Below are 20,685 nucleotides of genomic sequence, written 5' to 3' on the forward strand. Positions count from 1 at the left end.
AAATGATTTCTCCTGCCTGTGATCTCCCTCACCTCCCAGACCCCTCCTTGGGTCCTCATTTATGCCATCTAATATGTAAACTCTGTACATGTCTTATCTTCCCAACCAGGGCATAAATCTCAATGGCAGGAACTGTCTGTTCTACAGTGTAGACTTGGAGTTTCATGGTCCTGGGTTTAAATCCTAGTTGAGCCCACTTAGTAGCAGGACTTCGCCTAAATGACTCCACTTCTCTGGGCCTCTGTTTCCTCCTCTGGCAAAGGGGGATAGCGCGGTGAGGGTGTGTGTGGCTGCACAGCCCCCAGCTGGGCTCTGGGCATCTATGAGAGAGGGGGGCTTGTTAAGCGGCTTGGAACAAAGAGGAGGGGGAAAGGGTGGTTATGACCCAGAAAGCCTCAGGGCTTTGAGGGCTTACAGGGGCTTGGACTCACTTAGACCTGACTTTCCCAAATTTGTCTGATGCTAAGAAACACTTGAGCCACTTGTTTAAAATGCTGATTCCCAGGTCTTATTCCTGGGGTTCTGATTCAGCAGGTCTGGGGTGGGGGCAGGGGACCTGTGTTCTGAAAAAGCTCTCATACAGTTCTCATGCACAATTTGGTGGGGAAATTGAGGCCCAGAGGGAGGAACTGATTTTTCTCAAGTGTGATAGGTTGGATGGGTGATCTCAGCTCTGCCTCTGTTGTAACAGGATCACGCACCCACACTCTCTGCCAAAGAGCCCTGCAGGGTGCGTTCACTGTGGATGACTGTGCCACAGGCAGTGGCATGGGTTTATGTGGCCTGGCTTGGCTCGGCCACTTGTGTTCACACCGTTCACCACAAGAGAAATAAGCCTGGGGGGCCGCTAGTCCAAGGAGAATGAGCAGACATATGGAACAGACTGAATCCAGCCCACATTCTGGAGCTCTGCCCACTTCAGAGGACCTGGTGCCGATTAGCTAAACCCTAGCTGACCCAGAGACTAGTGAGTGAGAAAATAAATATTATTGTAAAATACTGGGTTTGGGGGTGGTTTTGTTATGCAGCATCATTGCAGCAGTAACTGACCAATACACTAAAGTCACATAGCAAATGAATGACAAAACTGGGATTCAAACTCAGGTCCCCTGTTCCTAACCCGGGGCTTCTTCCTCACTGCTTCTGCCTTTTAATCCTGAGGGCTCCCCCTGCACCCTCCTCTCTGGGAGCCCTCGCTTCCACTCTGCCCCATCTCTCTATTCTCTGGGAACTTCCAGCTCCAGACAGGAGGGGTCCATCCCAGAAGCCTTTGCTGCTAATAAGCTGAGCTGGTTAAGTAGGCAGTTTGACACTCAGGGCTCCCAAATGGATGCAGGGGAGGCCTCCACAGCTAGGGAAAGAACTCCAGGGGCTCTGGGGAACTCTAGCTCCTTCCAGGTGAAGAGAGTTCCCTCGCCTCCACCCCCACTGGGAGCCTGGCTTCCCTCCCTTAGAGCTTTGTCAAGCTGGAGAGACTCACAGCCAGGTGTGTTTGCCAACAGCTGCTGGCTTTGGAGAGTTCTCTCAGATTGCCCTCCTTGAGTCAGTGCCATCCCAACCCCAACCTGAGGGGGGCTTAAATGTACCCACGGGCCTGCAAGTGCTGCAGCACACGCTCGTAACCGCACCCTCTTGGCCCAGCGGCACCACGAACGCTGACAAACAAAACCACACTCCTTCCCACACACAAACACACGGACGGGCTGAGCCACCTTCAGATATACAAACTCAAGCCCCTCAGATTCAGACACACCCATGCTCACAAATGCACGTATATGTGAGAAGCCACATGGCCAGTCACGTGCAATCACAAACACACGGTCACTCGGACATATCCAACGACACACCACACATTCTCACAAATATGCACACTCACACACGCTCATCAGACCCACAGTCCATGGTTCCTTGGATGCACTGTAGACTGTGCTGAGTACTGGAGTCTGTTAGACCTAGTCAAGTCCTGCCTTGCACCCTGCCTAGCTTAGTGACTCAACTTCTCTGAGCGTCATCTGTGAAATGAGGACACAGGTTCCTCCTACTCCAGGAGGCCGGGGGGGCGGCAGTGAGGTCATGTGTGAAAGCACTCCTCAACCAGGCAGAGCTGGCTCCCCATCCCCCTCCGTGTCCTTATGCATGCCCTTCCTCCTTCTCAAATTCCATTTATTTCTATCATTCCCTTCAAAATTCTGTTAGTCTTTCAAACTGCAGGTCAAATCCTGCCCCCTCCAGGAAGCCTTCCTGGACCTCCATCTCTGGATGTCCTGAGTGCTTACTGTGTGGGCCCCACCTGGCATCAGAAAGGTAAGCTGGGCAGCCCATTCACTTTCTGTCCTGGAGCCTGGCTTCCCTTGGCTCTACTTAGATGGGGTCCAGACCACGCTTCACAGCAGGGGCTTGGCAAAGGTTGCTGAGTGAGTAACTGGGGGGCACACTCACAATGCCAACCACAGAGTCTTCTGCAGGAACCACAGGAACCATAAGGTTCTTGAAAATCTCACATGGCCCTTGGGTGGGGATGAGGCTGGAAAGCGCCTCCTGGACCTGGCCATCTGGAGGTCCCAGGTGACCCTGAGGATAGTGGCTTTGGTGGAGAGGTAGGGCCGGAAGCCTGAGTGCAGTGGAGTGAAGAGGGGATGGGGGGAGGTAGTGAGACGGCATTGTTCGGCAACTTTTTTTGTTGTAAAGGAAAGAGGGGCAGGTGATGGGGTGCTACATGGGGTCACAGAAAGGATTATTACAGATGAGCCTGGGCAGAGGAGTTTTGGTGGAGTTAGACTGGAGGGGGCTGAAGGTTCAGAGAAAGCACGTGTGGAAACTGCTAGGTGTCCACTGAAGTCTGTCTCCCCACCTTCTGCTGTGATGGAGGTTTGAGCTAGGCTGGGAGAGATTACATCTCCCAACCTCCTCTGTGGCTCGGCGAGGTCACGTGACCACGTTCTTTCCAGTGGACCATGCCCAGGAGCGACGGGCGCCACTTCTGCCTACCTTGTTTAAAACATATTGCTGCCCTGGGTCTTCCGTCTCTCCCCTTCCTGCAGGCTAGAGCGCAGACAAAACTGCAACTCAGCTTCAACCAAGCAGACAAGGAGCATGGAGGCTGGTGAGACAAAACGGAAGGAACCCGGGTCCCTGAATCTCCAAGTGGATCAGAGCTACCCTGCTTACCTGGACTGCTCACCCCTGGACGCTTACATGAGAGAGAAATGCACTTCTGTGTTCTTTAAGCCACCGAACAGTGGGCCCTTTTGTTACAGCAGCTTTACTCTCACCTTCAATAACACATGCTCAACAAATGCCTGCAATTATTATATATGCCACTACAGTGGAGAGGCAACACTTACTCTCCCAGGTGGCTGGATCACACGGACAGCCTTGGGAAAGAGGACACGACTCCACAGATGTGAAGGAGTCTTTAACAAGGGCTGGCAGGATACCCATCTGGCTCAGCATGGCACGGAGCTGCCCCAGGCGCTTGCATTTGAAGTGCTTACCTGCCTGGTTGGTGGTGATGTTCACAGAGGCGAACTGCGGTGAGAAGGGGCTCTGGTCGGTGACGCCATTCACGGCCTGGATCTCAAAGGTGTACTGGGTGTGGGCCAGCAGGTCACTGATGTAAATGCGAGGCTCGGTCAGGCCCAGCTGGCGGGGTGCGTACTGTACGTTGTCCCCACAGCGGGTGCAGGCGCCCCGGCCCGAGCCACAGCTCTTACAGATGATGTTGTAGACAAGATCCTCACGGCCTCCGGAGTCCCGGGGCGGGCTCCACTCTAGCACAAGTGAGGTCTCGTTGACACTGGAGATCACAGCCTGGGGTGCGGAGGGGATGGCTGGGGAGCGGGAGAGGTGTCGGTCAGTGGGGGCTCTGGGGGTACGTTCCCCAAGAGATCCCTCTGTGCCCACTGCCCTGGCTCCAGCTTAGGCCTCCCAAAAGGTTTCCTCCAAATCCTTTCTCCTCTCCACCCAACAGACAGCCTTCTAGAATATAACTCGCATCCTGGTACACACATCTGCTTAAACCTTTCTCCCCGGACTCCACCCTCCTTGGTGTTCCTCGCTAGGGATAGTCTTTTTGTGTTGGGGATTATATCCACTCAATATCTATTTCCCCCTTTTCCTTATAACCCAATTTTATTCAGGGTGGCCACCACCTCCAGCTAAAGACTATATTTCCCAGCCTCTTGTGACTAAGTGCTGGCCACTGATATACAGAAATTGCTGGTTAGGACTTTTTTTTTTTTAAGAAGAGAGACAGCTGCAGCATGTCCTGTTGTCCCTTTCTTTCTGCTGCTGAGAATGTGTGTGATGGCTGGAGCTTCAGCAGCAATGTTGGACTATGATGTGACCTGAAGGGTAGAAACCACATGCTATGGATGGAGGAGCAGAAGAAAGTGCTGGGTCTCAGGGAAGTTCATGGATTTACCACACTACTCCCAGGGCTGCCTATCTTTGGGTTTCTATTATGTGAGGGAATAAATCCTTATGGTTTAAGCCACTGGGGTCAGCTCTCTGCTACTTGCAGCTGACTGCCACTCCCGTCTGACACAGGGTTGTGACATTGCCCTCATAGTCACCCTGTTCTTGGAGAATCTTGGCTTGTGATTCAGGCAGCTGCTGCCAGGAAAGAACACTAGGAAGCCTTTTCTACCACAGACACCACCTGTGTTGGTTCTTCTTCTGCCAACTTCTCATTCTCTGTCCCTTTGTGAATCAAGACCTTGACTTCATACTCCATGTGACTTAGCAGAAGGGGATAAGGAGCCAGGTGCCAGCTCTGTGGTGTCTGCATGTTGGCAGCATGACTACCCCAGGATGGTCCTTTCCAGCCAGTTTTCCATTTCCCCTCCCACCAAGTAACGGGATGCTGCTCCTCACTTAGGAAACTATAGCCGGAGAGCCACCCAACCCTCGCTCTGAGCTTTTCAGCGGGTGGCCTCGGGACTCGGTCAGGTGTCGCCTTTCTGGGGCCCTGGACGTACTTGTGCAGGGCATGTCCAGGGGGTCCAGGTCTGCTCTGTAGTAGCCATTGCGGCAGACGCAGTTGGTGGCCCCTTCTGAAGTGGTCCGGCTGTTGATGGGACAGTGGGTACAGGCCTCATCCCCTTGGTTGGCCTTGAAGGTTCCAGATGGGCAACCTGGAGAGAAGACAAGGAGAGTCACTGGGGAAACCATATGAGGACTCAGGCCACAGGCTTGGAAGGACGGTGCAGCATCACGGAATGTCCACACAGGATCACAGAGCAGCCACACAGTGTCACTGATGGGGAACCCCATCTCCTGAAGCTCTTGGGGGTCTCCAGGCCCCAACATGGCAGTCCTAGCTGCGCCCAGAAGGTTTTAGGCTACCTGGTTTCTTGTCTCTGAAGCTATCTATGGGTTCAGCTGGTGCCCCTAGCGATCATCCTTTGTCTACTCCAGGTTGGCTGTGCTACAGCTTCTAGGACCAATCCTGACTTAGTCTGAAGGCTCTGCAGAGGTCTAGGGCAGTGCTCATGGCCCAGTCTTGTTTACTAATGGCTGGCTGGGCTCTGATTCTTGTAACTAGATTCCTGGGTTCCAGATGATTGCAATGATTACGGTAAAAAAAAGTCCTAAGCACGGGGCATGTAGAGAGGTGATGTGGTAGAGCAGGAAAGAACGCTGGCTTTGGAAGCAGACAGACCTGGGTCTGCTGCTTTGGCCTTTTTCTAGCTGTGTGGCCCAGACAAGTGGCTTAACCATTCTGAGACTTGGTTTCTTTATTAGGAAAACTATGATGTTAAGACCCATTTCTGCAGTCTATTGTGAGCACTTGGCATAAGTGTGTAAGGCACATGGCATGAGGTCTTGCAAAGTACAGGTGCCCAGGGAACAGGAGCTGTTATTAGAGCAGGTGTTTGATCAATTTACTGAGATAAAGAGGGCTTGCAGTACCAGGGACAGCCTGGGGAGGGCAGTATTTACACTTGGTGGGCATTCAGCAATCTGGGCTCTCCCATGGGCTTTGGCCTTCTTCCCTGCTCTGGGGGGATGCTCAGGATTTGGATTCAGGCTCTAAAGCTCAGGGCTTAGGGTGACCACTCCTGTGTGGGCCTATGTGCAAATCCACCCTTCCCTTCCTCCTGGCCCTGGGTTGGGAATCAGGAGGCCTGGGGTGTAGGCCCTGCCCCTTTCTTGGCCTTCTTCTGCTTACTGGGGTTCATAATCTCAGCTCTGTTGTGGTGCCTCAGGTGGGGGATCAAGCAAGGGGTAAGTGAGAGGTGGAGAGGGAAGAGCTTTCCAATGGACAAGCTCCTCCTTGGGATGAAATGTGGCTGAATTGTCCACAGGCCGGGGGCTCTCACCTGGATTGCATTCCATGTTCATGTGCTGTGTGACCTTTGGCAAGCAACTCCACCTCTCTGAGTGTTAGTTTCCTCATGTAAATGGCTCACACAGATTTCCCGAAATCATTTTTCCAGGCCCAGTCTTCAAGCTTATCTTGCAAGTCCAAGTCTTAGCAACTCACCCTCCTCCCAACTCCTCAACCAGCTCCAGCCTCAGAGATGCTGCCCTCCTCGATCTTACATGACTTGAGTTCAGGGTACTTTACCCCCCTGCCATAATTATTCATCAAGGGGATCTCTTGGCCATGCCCTCGGCTCCCCCAGGATCGGAGCCTTGTCTGAACCACAGCTCCTTGCCCTGTGCCTAGCATAGACCTGGCACTGAGCAGGCGCTCCATAAATACTTCCTGAAGCCGCCTGCTGAAGTGGAAGGAGCTTGGGCTTTGGGGATCACATAAGTAGAAAGGCAGTGAGGAATGGTGGTTAGTGTGCAAGCTGCCTAGCAAATCCCATCCTAGCAATCTGTCCCTGCCATCTGGCCTTGAGCAAGTCACTTAAGTTGTTTCCTCATCTGTAAAATGGGGACAATAGTACCTACCTCCTAGAGTTGTTATGAGGATTACATTGGTTAATTCAGGCAAAACTGCCTAAACAATTCCTGGCATTATTAAACTGTATCTGGCTCCCGTACCAGTCTGCTGGGTGACCTCAGAAAGGTAGTTCAACCTCTCTGAGCTACAGTTTTCTCATCGGTAAGAGAGCATCTACCCCATAGAGTAGCCATGAGGATTGTATGTGATGAACAGGGCCTGGCCCAGGGTCAGGCAGGGGTTGCAGTTACAATCTCAGGGAAGTCCCAGTAAATAAGCCAAGGACAGTTCCCCCTAGGGTGCTAGAAAACAGAATCCCCCACCCCCCTGGGGCCCTACTTTGCCTGCCTTTTGGAGGGAGTTTCCAGAAGGTGGCACCCTTCCTAACCCTGCAGCCCTGGCTGATGCCACCCTGACCAGGCCCTGCCAGGATCTCAGAGAAGATCTCGGCTTCAGCCCAGTCCTTAAGGAGCCGCCAGACAAGGAAAAGACAGTACTTTGATGCAACCAACCAGGCTACGGTGACACCAAAGAGGAGGATGGCAGTGAGTGCCTCGGGCATCCATCGTACAGAAACCAGGGCTCAGAGTGTAAATATGGAATGGACAACATTTATTGAGTACTTATTAAATGCTGGCACTGTTCTAAGGACTTAACCCATAGTAACTCATCGATGCCTCACCCAGTCCTATGACAGAGGTAATGTCGTCACCCTCATTTTCTGATGGGGGAAAGAAAGCATAGAGGTGAAGCAACTTTCCGAGGATGTGGGCTTACGGTGGCAGAGCTGGGATTTGATCCCGGGTGGTCGGACTGCAGAGGCCACTTCCCTAACCACCACTCTTCTGCCCTTAGGAGACTTGCATTGGGCCAACAGTCCATGAGTGCCGGGCAGGGATTGGCAGCTTCTGCTCCGGGCGCCTGTCCAGGGCTCTCTGCACTCTGCCGTGCTGGCCCTGGAGCCCCGGAGTCCTCCTGCCTGCCCTCCCTCTTAGGCACCAACCTCTCCCTGCTGGCTGGACGAAGGGGCAGCCCACCATCTCGGCACTGTCTAGTTAAGACACGCAGGCTGCAGCCCTGGCTCTAGTTGAGCGGTTGACCTCTCTGAGCCTCAGTTTCTTCTGCTGTAGAATGGGGACACAGGGATCCTGTGAGGGTCTAGGACTATCCTGATAGATGCCAGAAGCTTTTGGTCCCAAGGCTGGGATCCTCCTGGCTCCCTCTCAGGCGAGAGCCTGCCCAGCTTAGCACGCCTCTTCCATCTGCTGGCGGTTCCGCGGGCCTGGCTGGTGGGTGGCTGCCCACTCTCCCCTCTACGCTGTTCCAGCCCCTCCATCTGGACCACCTTCCCGACCGTCCTCTCCCATCGCCATGTCTTGGCCCCTCTTTGACTCCCCAGGCTGCCTCTTTCCACTAGGTGTACTGCCCGGCCACCACTCGGCCCTCCCACCGGGCATTCTACGCTTTCTGTATCTTTTGTATCTTTGTGCTTCATAAAACCCGCTCTTCTGTCTTGAGAAGCGGTGTCGCTTTCCACCCGGTCACCAGGAACCCTGGGTGCCTCGTCCTTCCCCTTACCCCCTGCAGCCCATCAATTACCAGGTCTTTCCTCCTCAGCAGGGCCCAGTCCTGGCTCTTCTTTGCGGCCCTCCCACCCCCGTGGGCATCCAGAAAGCTCCTCCCACCCACTCCTCAGCCCCTCACGGCCATCTGGCCTCCTCCTGCCCACGCTCCAGGGCCAGCTTTCTAAAGCACAAACCTTTCTGTGTCATTTAAAAATCCACAATGCTATACAATGGAATACTATTCGGTCATAAAAAGGAATGGAGTAATGATACATGCTACAACATGGATGAACCTTGAAAACACCCTGTGCTTCATGAAAAAAGCCAGACACTAAGGCCACATAGTGTACGTTTCCATTTACATGAAAATGTCTAGACTAGGCACATCTATAGAGACAGAAAGTAGATTAGTGGTTGCCAGGGGCTGGGGAGAGCAGAGAATGGGGACTGACTGCTAATGGGTATGGGGTTTCTTTCGGAGGTGATGAAAATGTTCTAAAGTTGACTGTGGTGATGGTTACACATTTCTGTGAAAACACTAAAAATCACTTAATTGTACAATTTAAATAGGTGAATTGTATGGTGTGTGAGTTATATCACAATAAAACTCCTACTTAAGAAAAATCCACAAGAGCTCCCTAAATTCCTCCGGGTACTCAGGACCCCAAGGCTGGCACCTGCCCCCTCTCAGTGCCCACCACCCCAAGCCTTGTGCCTGATGCTCCACAGTCAACCACATACGGTGCCACCCAGGCTCACACACACACCTCTGGCCTGTGTCTCTCCTGCCCTGATTACCTGGAATGCCCTCCCTTTGTCATCAGGCAAACGCGTACACCCCTTTAAGACAGCGAAGGTACACCGCCTTCCAGGAAGTCTTCCCTCAGCCCCCACAAAGGGTTGAGGTTCCTACTTTAATTACTTACAAATCTGTAATTATCTGGCTGGACTGTGAACTGTGAATACGAGGTCAGGTACCTAGTGAGTGATGGATGGGTGTAGTGAGAGCTGGGAGTATCCAGCTCAGCTACCTTGTTTGACATTTGAGGCAACTGAGGTCCAGAGACGAGCAGACGCACATGGCTCTTTACCAGCAGAGGCGGATTCTGATCCCAGGTGTACTGAGTGACTAGGGTGTGGCAGGGCCTCAGCTCCCATCAGCCACCTCTTCTCCCACAAAGAGGGGTCCGGGGCAGCTCCCCCGTCCACGTTGCCCGGGGCCCAGGGGTCACGCTCCTCCTAGCTTCTCAGCTGGGAAGGCACCCCGTCCTGCCAACACCTGAGTCTCCTGTACAGAAGTGTTAAGAAAACAATGAGAGCTGCAGTCACAGACTTGGGTGGCTTCACCTCTGACAGGTGTGTGGGCTCAGACAGGTCTCCCGCCCTCTCTGGGACTCAGCCTCCTCCTCTGGGAAGGTAGCTTTTGATACCTGCGCGGTGCAGACGCAGTGAGAGCCTCTGAATGGCTAGCCTGCTCCACCTCTGCCTCCCCGCCAATCCTCCGCAGTGGTTGGAGTGATCTGACGAGAACGAATCAGAGCTCAAACTCACCAGGGGCTCCCCGCATACTTAGAATGAATGGACACACCTAGCCCTGCAAGGGCGGCTCTGCGGTCTTCCTGACCCTTCCCGCCACTCCCCTCAGTCTTAGTCTCTGTTTCCTTCGTTGAGCCTCATCACAATTTGTAATTGTATTAGAAAACAATTACGTCTGTCTTGTGTGCCATCTGTCTTCACCCTGCACTGGAAGTACCTGGAGAGGAAAAGAAGAACCGGGTTTGTCTGGTTCTCGTTGGTTCCCTAGCTCCCGGCAGAGTAGTGGGAACATAGCAGGTGCTCAATATACATTTGCTGAGTGAACGAATATACCCCTTATAGGGTTTTGTGAGAATCAGATGAGAAAGTGGGGTAGAAAATACTTGGCCAAGTAAATGCCAGGTTGTTACCGCTGTTATCATGTCAATTTCACCAGGCTGCATTGATGCTCAGATCCCTCTCCACCTCTCAATGTTCTCCCCACGGGTCCTCCCGTCAGCCTGTCCACCAGGGTGACCAAGTTGTCCCCAGTTTTCAAGCTGGAAGTTCTGCATCCCAGAAATGCCCTCAGTCCCAGACAACCCTCCTGAATGCTTCTCAGCCCCATCTGTCACCTCTCTCTTCTGTTGGCAGTTCTCTGGATGCCCTGGCTGCACACGCACTGTTCTCCATGCCTGAATGTCCTTCTCTCCCATCCTCCTGCCCTGCTGGATTGGTGAATCTGACATGTGTACCTCTGGGAGGCCTGCCCTCCACTCTCTACAGCACACAACTCAGACTCCATGGACGGCTGTGTGCTGGTAAATGGCTGGGGAGGGGGGGGAAGCCCTGATTTGTTATGTTTGCCAATTTCTATGGTGAAAATGCTCCCATCAGGGCAAATTTCATGCTACCAATCTAAGATAACTGAATACGGAGTTGGGAAGAAATGCCCAGAGTCAGTTCTTGTGATCCAAGCCACCAAAAAACAGCCCATCCCACCACTGGACCTCACCCATATGTAACCACCCACTAGTTGGTGAACCCTGGTTTAAGTAGGGGCTGGGGCTTTAATCTCTACACCCCGAGCACCTAGTACAGGGTATGGCACATAGTAGGTGCTCAGTTAATTCAGTTTGCCGAATGAAGGCAGGTCTGTCTTCCTAACTGGACAGTGAACAACTTGAGGGCAGGAGCTGTGGGTTTGATAAGTTAACATACATAAAGTGCTTAGAACATACAGCAAGCGCTATATAAATGTTAGGTATTATTACTCACCCAGCATGCAAGGACAATAAAAATTCCCACTTATTATGCGCTTTCCGGGTGCCAAGCCCAGTGCAAGTGATTTACATGGGTTCTCTCACTAAATCCACATGACCACCCACGGAAGTAGGTACCACTATCACCCCCATTTTACAGGTGATGGAAGTGAGGCTCAGAGGGGGTGAAGTGAATGCCTCAAGGTCACGCAGCTACTAAATGGCAGAATTGAGGTTTGACTCCAGGTCTTTGTGGTTCCAGGACACAAAATTATCAAGTTGCTGAGTGGAGACCATCTTGTCAGGGCTACTTAGGGGACAGGGCTTGCTGGGGTCACTCAGCAAGGTAGAGCCAAAGCCTGGGCCCCAAACCCAGGACTTGGAGCCAAAGCAGCCAACCAGCACCTGCCTTCTGCAGACGCGCAGAGCCCATAGCCAGGCAACCGAAGGCAGGGACGGCAGTCGGCCGGGAGGAGGAGAGAGGATTACGGGGAAACAGATTTTCTCCTGGCCTTCCCCCTGGGCTCCGGGGATAGGTGATAATTGACCGAATGAGCCATGAGTCAGGCCGAGGCAGGGCTCCATCTGGCCCTGGCACGGCGGGGCTGCTAATTGGCACCGGGTGATCCTCGAAGCCTCCTTGGCTGGCCTGTGGCTGTGCTCCCCCTTCGCCTCCCAGAGACTCCGGATTAAGCCCCAGAATGCCTGGTGCCACAGTGGACTCAGATGCTGTCAGGCCCAGTGTGCCAGGCCTCCAGGGTGGGCAAGGAGTTTCTCTATCTTCCTGGGGGGTCCTGTAGACCAGAGGGCTCTGTGTGTGGCTCTGAGTAGAGGCAGGCTCACCACAGTCTAGCTCCCACTCCCGAGAACTTGATGAAGTTGAACCTGGGCATGAACTGTGTAGCTGGCTGCCAGGGCAGAATCCCAAGCCTGCCTCTTGCTAACAGTGTGACTCTGGGTAAGTCACCTAACTCTCTGTGCCTTGGCTTCCTTGTCTATATAATGGGGGGAATGATGACACTGCTCTTATATTTGCTGGGAAGATTACACGAGTTAATTCACAGAAGGCACTTGCAATAGTGCCTGCCTGGTTCATATTAAGGGCTATGCAAGTGTTTGCTTTTATTATATACATTCTTTCTTGGCCCACCACTTGCTCTGTGCTAAGACCTGGGGATAGAGAGACAAAGAAGAAGTAGTCCCTGCCCTCAGGAGTGTGGGTCCAGTTGGGGAGATGGTGAGTTATGAATTTATTCAAGAGGTGCTTATTAAGCCCCTATTGTGTACTAGGCACTGAGTCATGCAGACAAAAGGCCCAGGCCCTGCCTGTTAGAGGCTACACCTGAGCAAGAGGCTGGGACAGCTGTCTTCAACCAGGGCTGACTGTTGGCCACTGTGGGCGGAGGGGCCCTGGGCTCAGCAGTGCCAGGTTTGAAGGGCAGCTGGCTTACTTTCCTGCCTTGGGATCTCCAGGCAGCATTGGATGTGGGTCAGGGAGAGGAGTTCGGACAGAGAGAAGCGTCCTAGGCCCAGGGTGCGGAGGCCAGGGCTCGGCTGCCCCTCAGCCCCTTGCTCTGTGAGTCCAGGCCACTTCCTCCCTACTTTGGCTGTGGCTGGGACCATCTCTGTGGCCTCTTCCAGGCTCGGGACTCTGGCTGTGGACAGGCTCGGGCACCCAGCCCTGGGCCCTGCATTCTCCTTGAACTTTGAAAGAACTGATCTGCGTGTTTTTAGGGGCTTATGCTGAGTGTTTGTCAGGGCTGAACTTGTGGTGTTCTTGTGGCTGAGTGGGTGGGGTTTTGGGGTCTCCCTCACGCAAAGTGTCTTTTGCATTTTGCACGCTTCCTGCTTTTGCTGCTGAAGTTAAGCCAGTGGAGTCAGTACCCCTGAGCTGGGCTGGGCAAGGGTGCTGATCTGTGCCGGGGCAAAGCCACACTGGAAGCAGGCGACAAGCTCCTGGGCTGGAAAGAGGAGCTTCTGATCACTGTGTGTCTACATGTGCCTGCTGGTGCTGGGCCAGGAGCTTCCGGAGCCCATAACCTCATCAGTCCTCATAATCACCCTGTGCAATAGGAGGTGTTATTCCCATTTTAGAGATTGGGAAACTGAGGCTCACAGAAAGGAAGTGCCTCGTCCAAAGTCACTCAGAGACATAGGGGCAGAGCCTGTGTCCCCACAGTCCACGCTCTCACATTGCTTCCGAGGCCCTCAGTGTTCCAGCTTGATGAAGGGGGCCCCTCCCTGACCAGCCCTTCCTCCCTCAAGGGGGCCCTGCCCTTCCAGGTTAAGTCCAGGAAGTGCCTCAGGGTCATCCCCTTGCTGTGGCAGCTCCTACTGGGACCACCCAGGGGATGTCAGTCATCCTGTCCCCCTCCCCCACATGCCCAGGCTCCCCCCACTTGCCCCTGCTGGGACCCGGGCTCTGTGGATCCCTGCCAGCAGCTGGCAGGACGACAGAAGTCAGAAGGCAGGAGCGGTGTTAACACGCCTCCTCTTTGCCTGAGAGGGGAACCCAGGGCTTCCCCCAGGCCAGCCTCCACGCGGCCGGCTGCTGAGTCCTTTCCCTGCTCAAGACCCTTCAGTGGCTCCCTTGTGCCTGTGGCGCGTCCCGCCCGCTTCAGCCTCCCCGTCAGGGTCCACCTCGCCGGCCTCAGCTCCCACAGCCTCCCAGCCGTGCCTTGGGCTCGGGTCACAGGAGGCAGCTTCCGGCTCCCCAACGGGCTGTGCTCGGTGTCACCTCTGCCTGCTACGCGGTCCCAGCTCCAGCCTGGCTAACTCCTCTTCGCCCTTCACATCTCAGCTCCAGCTCCTTTGGGTCCTTCTCCTGGGATGCCACCCTCTCCAGGGCCGGGTTTAGGGCCTCCCTTCTGTGCTCCTGAAGCCCCTCGCCTCTGCTCCTGCATGATTATACAGGCGTGACTGCCCCTGCACAAGGCCCTGAGCCCGGTGGCAGTGGGTGCCCATAGCGTCTGGCACCTCTCAGCCCCGGGGTCTGGCTGAGAGGTGATGGACAGGGGGTCTCAGGAAGTGTTTGTGGACTGACTGACTGAGTCTGAGAAAGGTGGAATCTTGTGCTTAAGGTCACCCAGCTTGTGTGCGGACTGGAGACTGTGTTCTAGGCCTCTGGACCATGTCAGAGACTCCAGGGCTCATCCGGGGCCCCCAGTAGCGGGCTCTCTTCTTGGCATTTGGTTAACGTCTGTCTCCCCGCCTCCCACTATCCCACCTACCCAAGTGTGAGCTCCATGAGGGCAGCCCCCGTGCCTGCCCTGTTCACTGCCTGGTACAGAGCAGGCCCTCTGTAACCCCTCACTCGACAGCAGGCTAGAAGGCCCCAAGGTGCGGAGGGGCGAGCTCACAGACGCCTGCAGGAGCCAGACCCTGAACCCCACGGCCATGAAGGTGGGTTAAGGGCGATTTACTCCCGGCTCGCCAGCCCCTGGATACTACGTCAGGCCGCCAGTCCCGGCTCTGGCCCACCTCCCTTCCTGCCATCCTCACGGTGGGGGCTGAGGGCTCCCGCCCGCCCAGCAGGCAGCCCCATTCCTCCAATTTCCTCCCAATTAATCAAGCTCTGAACTTTTTAATTATCTGCCTGCAGGGTGACTCCCCACTACGGTGAAGCAATTAAGGACGTTTCTAAGTGTGGTGTGTCTGCCGGCAGGCAGCTTTGACCAGACCCTGATGGAGGAGGTGAGCGGAGAGGGGGACAGGAGTGCCCTCAGGTCATGGGGCTACTGGAGGCCGTCCTGGGCTCCTGACCAGGGCTATTCCAGGGATCTGGGGCCACACTGTCCAGGGTACGCCCACCCCCCTGCCGCCGCCTCTGTTCACGCGACGGCTCTTTCTCTTCAGCTGGAATCTGGCTTCCCAGATTCCAGACAGTTACCATGTGCCAGGCGCTGGGTTACGTACACGCTTTGCAATTCTCCTGCATCCTCACCTTGACCCTGGGAGTAGGAAGTATAATTATCAGAGGAAACAGAGGCTCAAAAACATTAGGCAACTCCAGAGATGCAGCTGGGATTTGAAGCCAGTTCCGAGTCCACATCCACTTCATCAACTCTCTTTTTTTTTTCTTTGCGGTACGCGGGCCTCTCACTGCCGCGGCCTCTCCCGTTGCGGAGCACAGGCTCCGGACGCGCAGGCTCAGCGGCCATGGCTCACGGGCCCAGCCGCTCCGCGGCATGTGGGATCCTCCCGGACCGGGGCGCGAACCCGCGTCCCCTGTATCGGCAGGCGGACTCTAAACCACTGCGCCACCAGTGAAGCCCCCATCAACTGTCTCTTAAAGAACAGCATGGCCTGTGGAAGTGCCCTGGAACACTGAGGAAGCAGGGTGGGGTGAGGTGGGGGTGTGTGTGTCAGGGGTGGGTCAGGGAGAGGCTGTGCAGGAGATGCCAGCGAGCTTGAGAGCTGCTGAAGAACACAGGCTCTCCATAGTCCGGGTGGCCGGTGGGAGAGGGCACTGCAGGCAGAGGGGCAGCCAGTGCAAAGGCATGGAGGCCTGAAGTAGTATGGTGCGTGTGCGCTTGCGCGCGTATGTGTGTGCGTGTGTGTGTGTGTAGCTGCAAATAGTTCAGGGTCGCTGAAGCATGAAGTTCAAGTCTGGGAGAGGTGGGAGATAAGCCTGGAGAAGCAGGTGGGTCTGGGTCACTGGAAGTCAGAAGGACCTTCACTATCTTCTGGTCCAAGCTCCTCATTTTATGACTACAGAATACATGACCCAGACAGGGACAGTGACTTGCCTAAGGTCACACAGCAAGTTAGTGGCTGATGGAGCTGGGGCTGCAGCCCAGGAGTCCTGATACCCAGACTGGAAAGGAAGAAAGAGGGGCAGAGGAGCAGTAGTTGTCAGCTCACTGCAGTAGCCTCCCGACTGGTTTCCTGGCTTTTGTCCTTGCCCTCCGACCTCCCCACTCTCCCCTGGCTGCAGCCTGCTCTCAACACACCAGCCAGAGGGATCCTGGAGAACAGGAATCAGTGGTGTGTTGCTTCTCTGCTCCAAGCCCTTCCGCAGCTCCCACCTCACCTGGAGTAAAAAACAATAGCCTACAAAGCCCCCCTTTACCTCTCTGGTTAAATCTATCCCTAGGCCTTTTATTCTTTTTGTTGTAATTGTATCTCTTTTACCTCTCTGAACTCACTCCTAGAAGCCTCCCTCTTGTCTACCCCACTGCAGCCACACTAGCTTCCTGGCTGTCCCGGAGTATATCAGGCCTCCTCTAGCCTCAGGGCCTTTGTACGTGCGGTTCCCTTGCCTGGTTCAAGTCCTAGCTGAGCTACTTCTTCACTACATCCCTCTCTGAGCCTCACATCCCTCATCTATAATTGGGGTAAATGTTGTACTCCCCACCTTCCTCCCCAGGCTAACATGGGATCCTAGTGAGAAAATGGGGAACAAATAAAGCTCCACAAAAGCCCTCCCTCCAGCTCGAGACTATTACTGCAACAGGGCTTGTAAAGGTCTTCACTGGGTCCTTGAGAAAACAGCCCCACAGACGAGCAGTGGGCTCCAGGCCCCCAGACCTTAAGCTGGATCAACATGGCGGAGCTTCCCAGCCTGTAATCCTCAGGACTCACACATGCTGGAAAAGCGAGTGTTAAATAATAATCACGATGTGCCCGAGGGGAAGCCGGATGTGCTCGGAGAGCTTGACACATCTGGCAGGGCAGGCCTGAGTCCCCCGGCACATCTGGCTGCTGTATTGACAGGTGGTGTAGTAGGTCACTGAGGAAGGGCCTGTCAGGCCGGGTCCTCATGCCATGAGTGGGGGTGATGGCCGGATGGAGCTGGGAGCATCTCCCAAGCTGCCTGCAGGCCATAGCCCCCCCCCCTTGTGGATCCCTGCTTCAGGCCATCCACTGGACTTTGGTGTTGTGTTCTGAGAGGCCGGCTTAGGACCTAGAACCTGGGCCGCCAGATTCCAAAATCCCTGCATCATCCTGTTGGCGCCAGCCGCCCCTACTGGGGCTTGGGGAGCCTGGGAAAGCCCCCTCTCCTCTCCAGCTGGGGGGGGGAGGTGCATTTTCAGGGTCACCTCATGGAGCACTTCCCCTTATATGGGATCCAGAAACGTGGTCATCAGCTCCACCTGAGGGAGCCCCCTGGGCTCCTACCTCCTCCCACCTGCCCCAAGAAAGCCATGGTCATTAATAAAGGACACAATTAGCTGTCAGTGGAGAACATGTCTGGAATTTTTTACCTGCTCTGCGAGCTCGGTTAAGGCAACAAACCCCAGGACCCCCCGGGAAGCAGCTGCCATACACCTTTCAGGGGCCCCCTTTGCCCGGGCCCAGGTCAGGAGGGGGCCTGTGACTTTTGCAGTGTGGGCTCCGCAGGCCTGTGCCTGTGCACGGCTGTGTTTTCCAGGCCAGTGGAGAAAGTGACAGAGTACGAGAGATTTCCTGGCTGAAGTTGTTTTTTTCAACCCAACAGGCGATACAATTCAATGTAATTTCCTCCCCCTTCCTGTGTCGACTTGAGTCTTTTAGAGCTTGAAGGACTTGAGAGAAAGGAGCTAGTTCAGTCTCTCATTTTACAGCTGGGGAAACTGAGGCCCCGGTAGGGGAAGTGACCTTGTTCGTGGCAGAGGGAAGTGTACACGTGCTTCTCTTTTGGGTTCTGTACGCATCCCCTTGCTCGCTGAACACAATCAGAGTCTGCAGCCAGGGTCCAAAGGAACATCTTTGAAGTCCCTGATGGTCACTGTTCACACTCCACCGTGTCCCGACCACGTGCTGGGGCCGGAGGGGACAGTGGTGGGCGAGGAAGATGCAGTCCCCGCCCTCATGGAGCTGAGGGTCTAGTGAGAGCAACAGAGGGAAAGAAGCAGTGGACAAACACAAATACTCTACTCGAATTGCGATGGCCACGAAGGAGACAGCAGGGGCTGAGGCAGGACCACAGCGGGTCACCTTAGGGAGTGTGGTCAGGAAAGGCCTTTCTGAAAGGTAGCATTTAAAAGGCAATCCCTGAGGAGAGGAATGAGCGGGCACAGTATTTGCAAAGATGATACAAACTCAGGGCCTCGGTTCCTCTCCATGTAATGAGGTAAGAGCAGGACATCACCAATTTGACACCCATTTGCTTGGCCCCAGCTGTCTCTGACCCCAGACAGGCACCACTACGTCTGCGAACGCACTTGCTGCCTGGGCACTTTTGTCCTAAGAATGCCATGAGGTCAGGATTTGTCACCCCTGTTCTGCAGATGAGAAAATAAGGCTCAGAGCAATGAACTGCCTTCCCCAGGACACACGGACACCAAGTTCAGGAGCCTGGGCCTCCAACACCTGCCCCTCTCTGTCTGCCCTTCTGGGTGCTTTCCAGAACTACTGCTTCGCCCCAGTAACCCAGAAGACTGGTCTTCTCAAGCCCTGGTGGCCTGTGACTTGGATGCTAAAGAAAACCCCACTCAAGAGGTCCCAGCGTTTGGTGCCTCAAGGAGAAGGGACAAAGAAACACAAACAGGGAGAAGGGGAGCTTGCCCACATTCACACTGAGGCTCCTGGGTTGGGGAGCCTGCAGTCGCTCTCCCTCCTAGGGGTACAGAAACCGTTGCCCCTCTCCTGTCGGCTTCTGGGGAGCAGGAGTGAGCCTCAGTGAACCCAAGCCATAAATCAAATGCACAAGATGTGGCTTGGCAGCCATCCAGTGAAAAAGATCTGGGGGTTTGAGTTGACCATAAGCCAAAGCTGCTGAAAAAGCCAATGTGGTCTTAGGCTATAAGAGCAGAAGGAGAGTGACAGGCCAGCATCCTCCCTGCTGCTCAGGCAGGGTCAGTTTTGAGCTCCACGTTTTAAGGAGGTCCAATGAGTGATACTGGACAGGATATCTGAGGCGTCCAGCTGGTTTTCTATCTGCAGTCCCTTTTGGATGGTGCTGGAGGGGCTGGGAGTAGAGTCCCAGGTTCAAACTCTCCAAGCAGCATTTTCTAGGCACACAGCAGAGTTCTGGAGCCTGACTTGCCCTGGAGCATCCCCTTGCCCGGATCTCTGGGAAGTAATGCGTTCTCTCCTTAACCTTGCTCAGTTTCTACCTCCATGTCCTAGCCCTCCTGTATACTGGGGGATTTGAGATCACGTGTGTGGTCTCACCATGGCCTGCCCTCAATTAAGGACAGACTTATTCAGTAAAAAAAGCCCAACATTCTAAGTAATGACCTTGTGCCCAGCCCCCTGTTGGGCACTAGGCACAGAGTGGAATAAGACAGTCCCTGGCCTTGATGATCACTTCTAGAAGGGGGGAGTGATTATGATCAGCTAGGATATCAAAGCAGACTTTCCAGAGGAAGGGCCAGTTCAATTGCGTATTAAAGGATACGTAGGAGTCCGTCAGGGCCAGAAGAGATGAAGGACCTTCCAGGCAGATGAACGGTGTGTGCAAAGGCACGGAGGGGCGAGGAGGGCAGGGTGGCTGGAGCATGGGCTGCGTGGGAGAAAGGTGGGGACACAACACAAGAAAGGTGACAATGGCTGTATGTGGTCACTGACGGAGTCTGGGTTTTTATTCTCTAAAAGCAGGGAAGCCAGTGGTGGTCCTGTGCCAGTGCTCAAATGGTCGCCGTGTGCCCTCAGTCCTTCCCTCCCACCTTCCTGCCTGGGCCCTTGCCTCCTCGCACTGCAGCTCCTGCTCTGGCCTCAGCTGACCCACTCCCCTGTCTCAATTCTGACCCATCTCCTCTCTGTTTTCCTTAGTTCTCGAACCTTTCCTCCTTTGCTGAAACCGGTTCCACCTCTTGCATCATTAAAAATGAACTGAGCTATTAACAACAACCATTCATACCATCTATTGTGCACCTATTATGTGGCAGGCTGACGGCTTCATGGAAGTTATGGGGGCGGGACTGTGCATCACTGTGGTTAGGGGCACAGGCTCTGGAGTCAGGGTCCAACTGGCCTTGAACCCTGGCTCTACCACTGACTTTGGGCAGGTTACCTAACTTTTCTTTGTGCCTCAGTGTCCTCATCTGGAAAATGGGTCTATCAATAGGACTCACCTTGTAGGGAAAATTCAGAGTTAATACTGTAGAGTGTACATTCATCAACAATTCTTACAGCAATCCTACAAGGCAGGTACTAGTGACATTCCCATTTATAGAGAAGACAGTTAAGGTTTTGTGAGGATAACTAATCCACCCACAGCCAGTAACAGCGCTGGGAGGGGAGCAGTGGAGCACTACCTCTGAGTCCAAAGACGAGGTATCTCATGGCCTCACCTCTTCCAGGCTGGGACCTGGGCTGGGCCCAGGAACCCAAGATTCAATGGGCTCCCAGCCTGGTGGGGAAGATGTCCAAGTAAATGGGCAGTTTCCAAACAGCGTGACCAGTGCCAGGGGACGTGTGGGGTAGGGGGAGGAGTGCTGGGCCTGGGAGCCCAGAGGAGAGGACCTTAACACTGTTGTTTCCTGGAGGTGTAAACACTTGAGCTGTCTTGGAAGATGAAGAA

General features: G+C 54.4%; 1 protein-coding gene across 2 annotated transcripts in view; it reads right to left on the reverse strand.

The window, feature by feature from the left end:
* Positions 1–20,685, reverse strand: part of EPHB2 (EPH receptor B2) — a 186,184-nt gene that overhangs the window by 37,460 nt on the left and 128,039 nt on the right. For both annotated transcript variants that reach the window (XM_029228598.1, XM_029228599.1), the window contains exons 4-5: positions 4,980–5,135; positions 3,495–3,830 (exon numbers count right to left, since the gene is read on the reverse strand). In XM_029228598.1, the coding sequence (XP_029084431.1) occupies positions 3,495–3,830; positions 4,980–5,135 (492 nt within the window). The remainder of the gene's footprint in view (positions 1–3,494; positions 3,831–4,979; positions 5,136–20,685) is intronic.

The sequence above is a fragment of the Monodon monoceros genome, unplaced genomic scaffold, assembly GCF_005190385.1.
Source record: "Monodon monoceros isolate NGI ecotype Baffin Bay Population unplaced genomic scaffold, NGI_Narwhal_1 Super_Scaffold_18, whole genome shotgun sequence".
NCBI lineage: Eukaryota > Metazoa > Chordata > Mammalia > Artiodactyla > Monodontidae > Monodon > Monodon monoceros.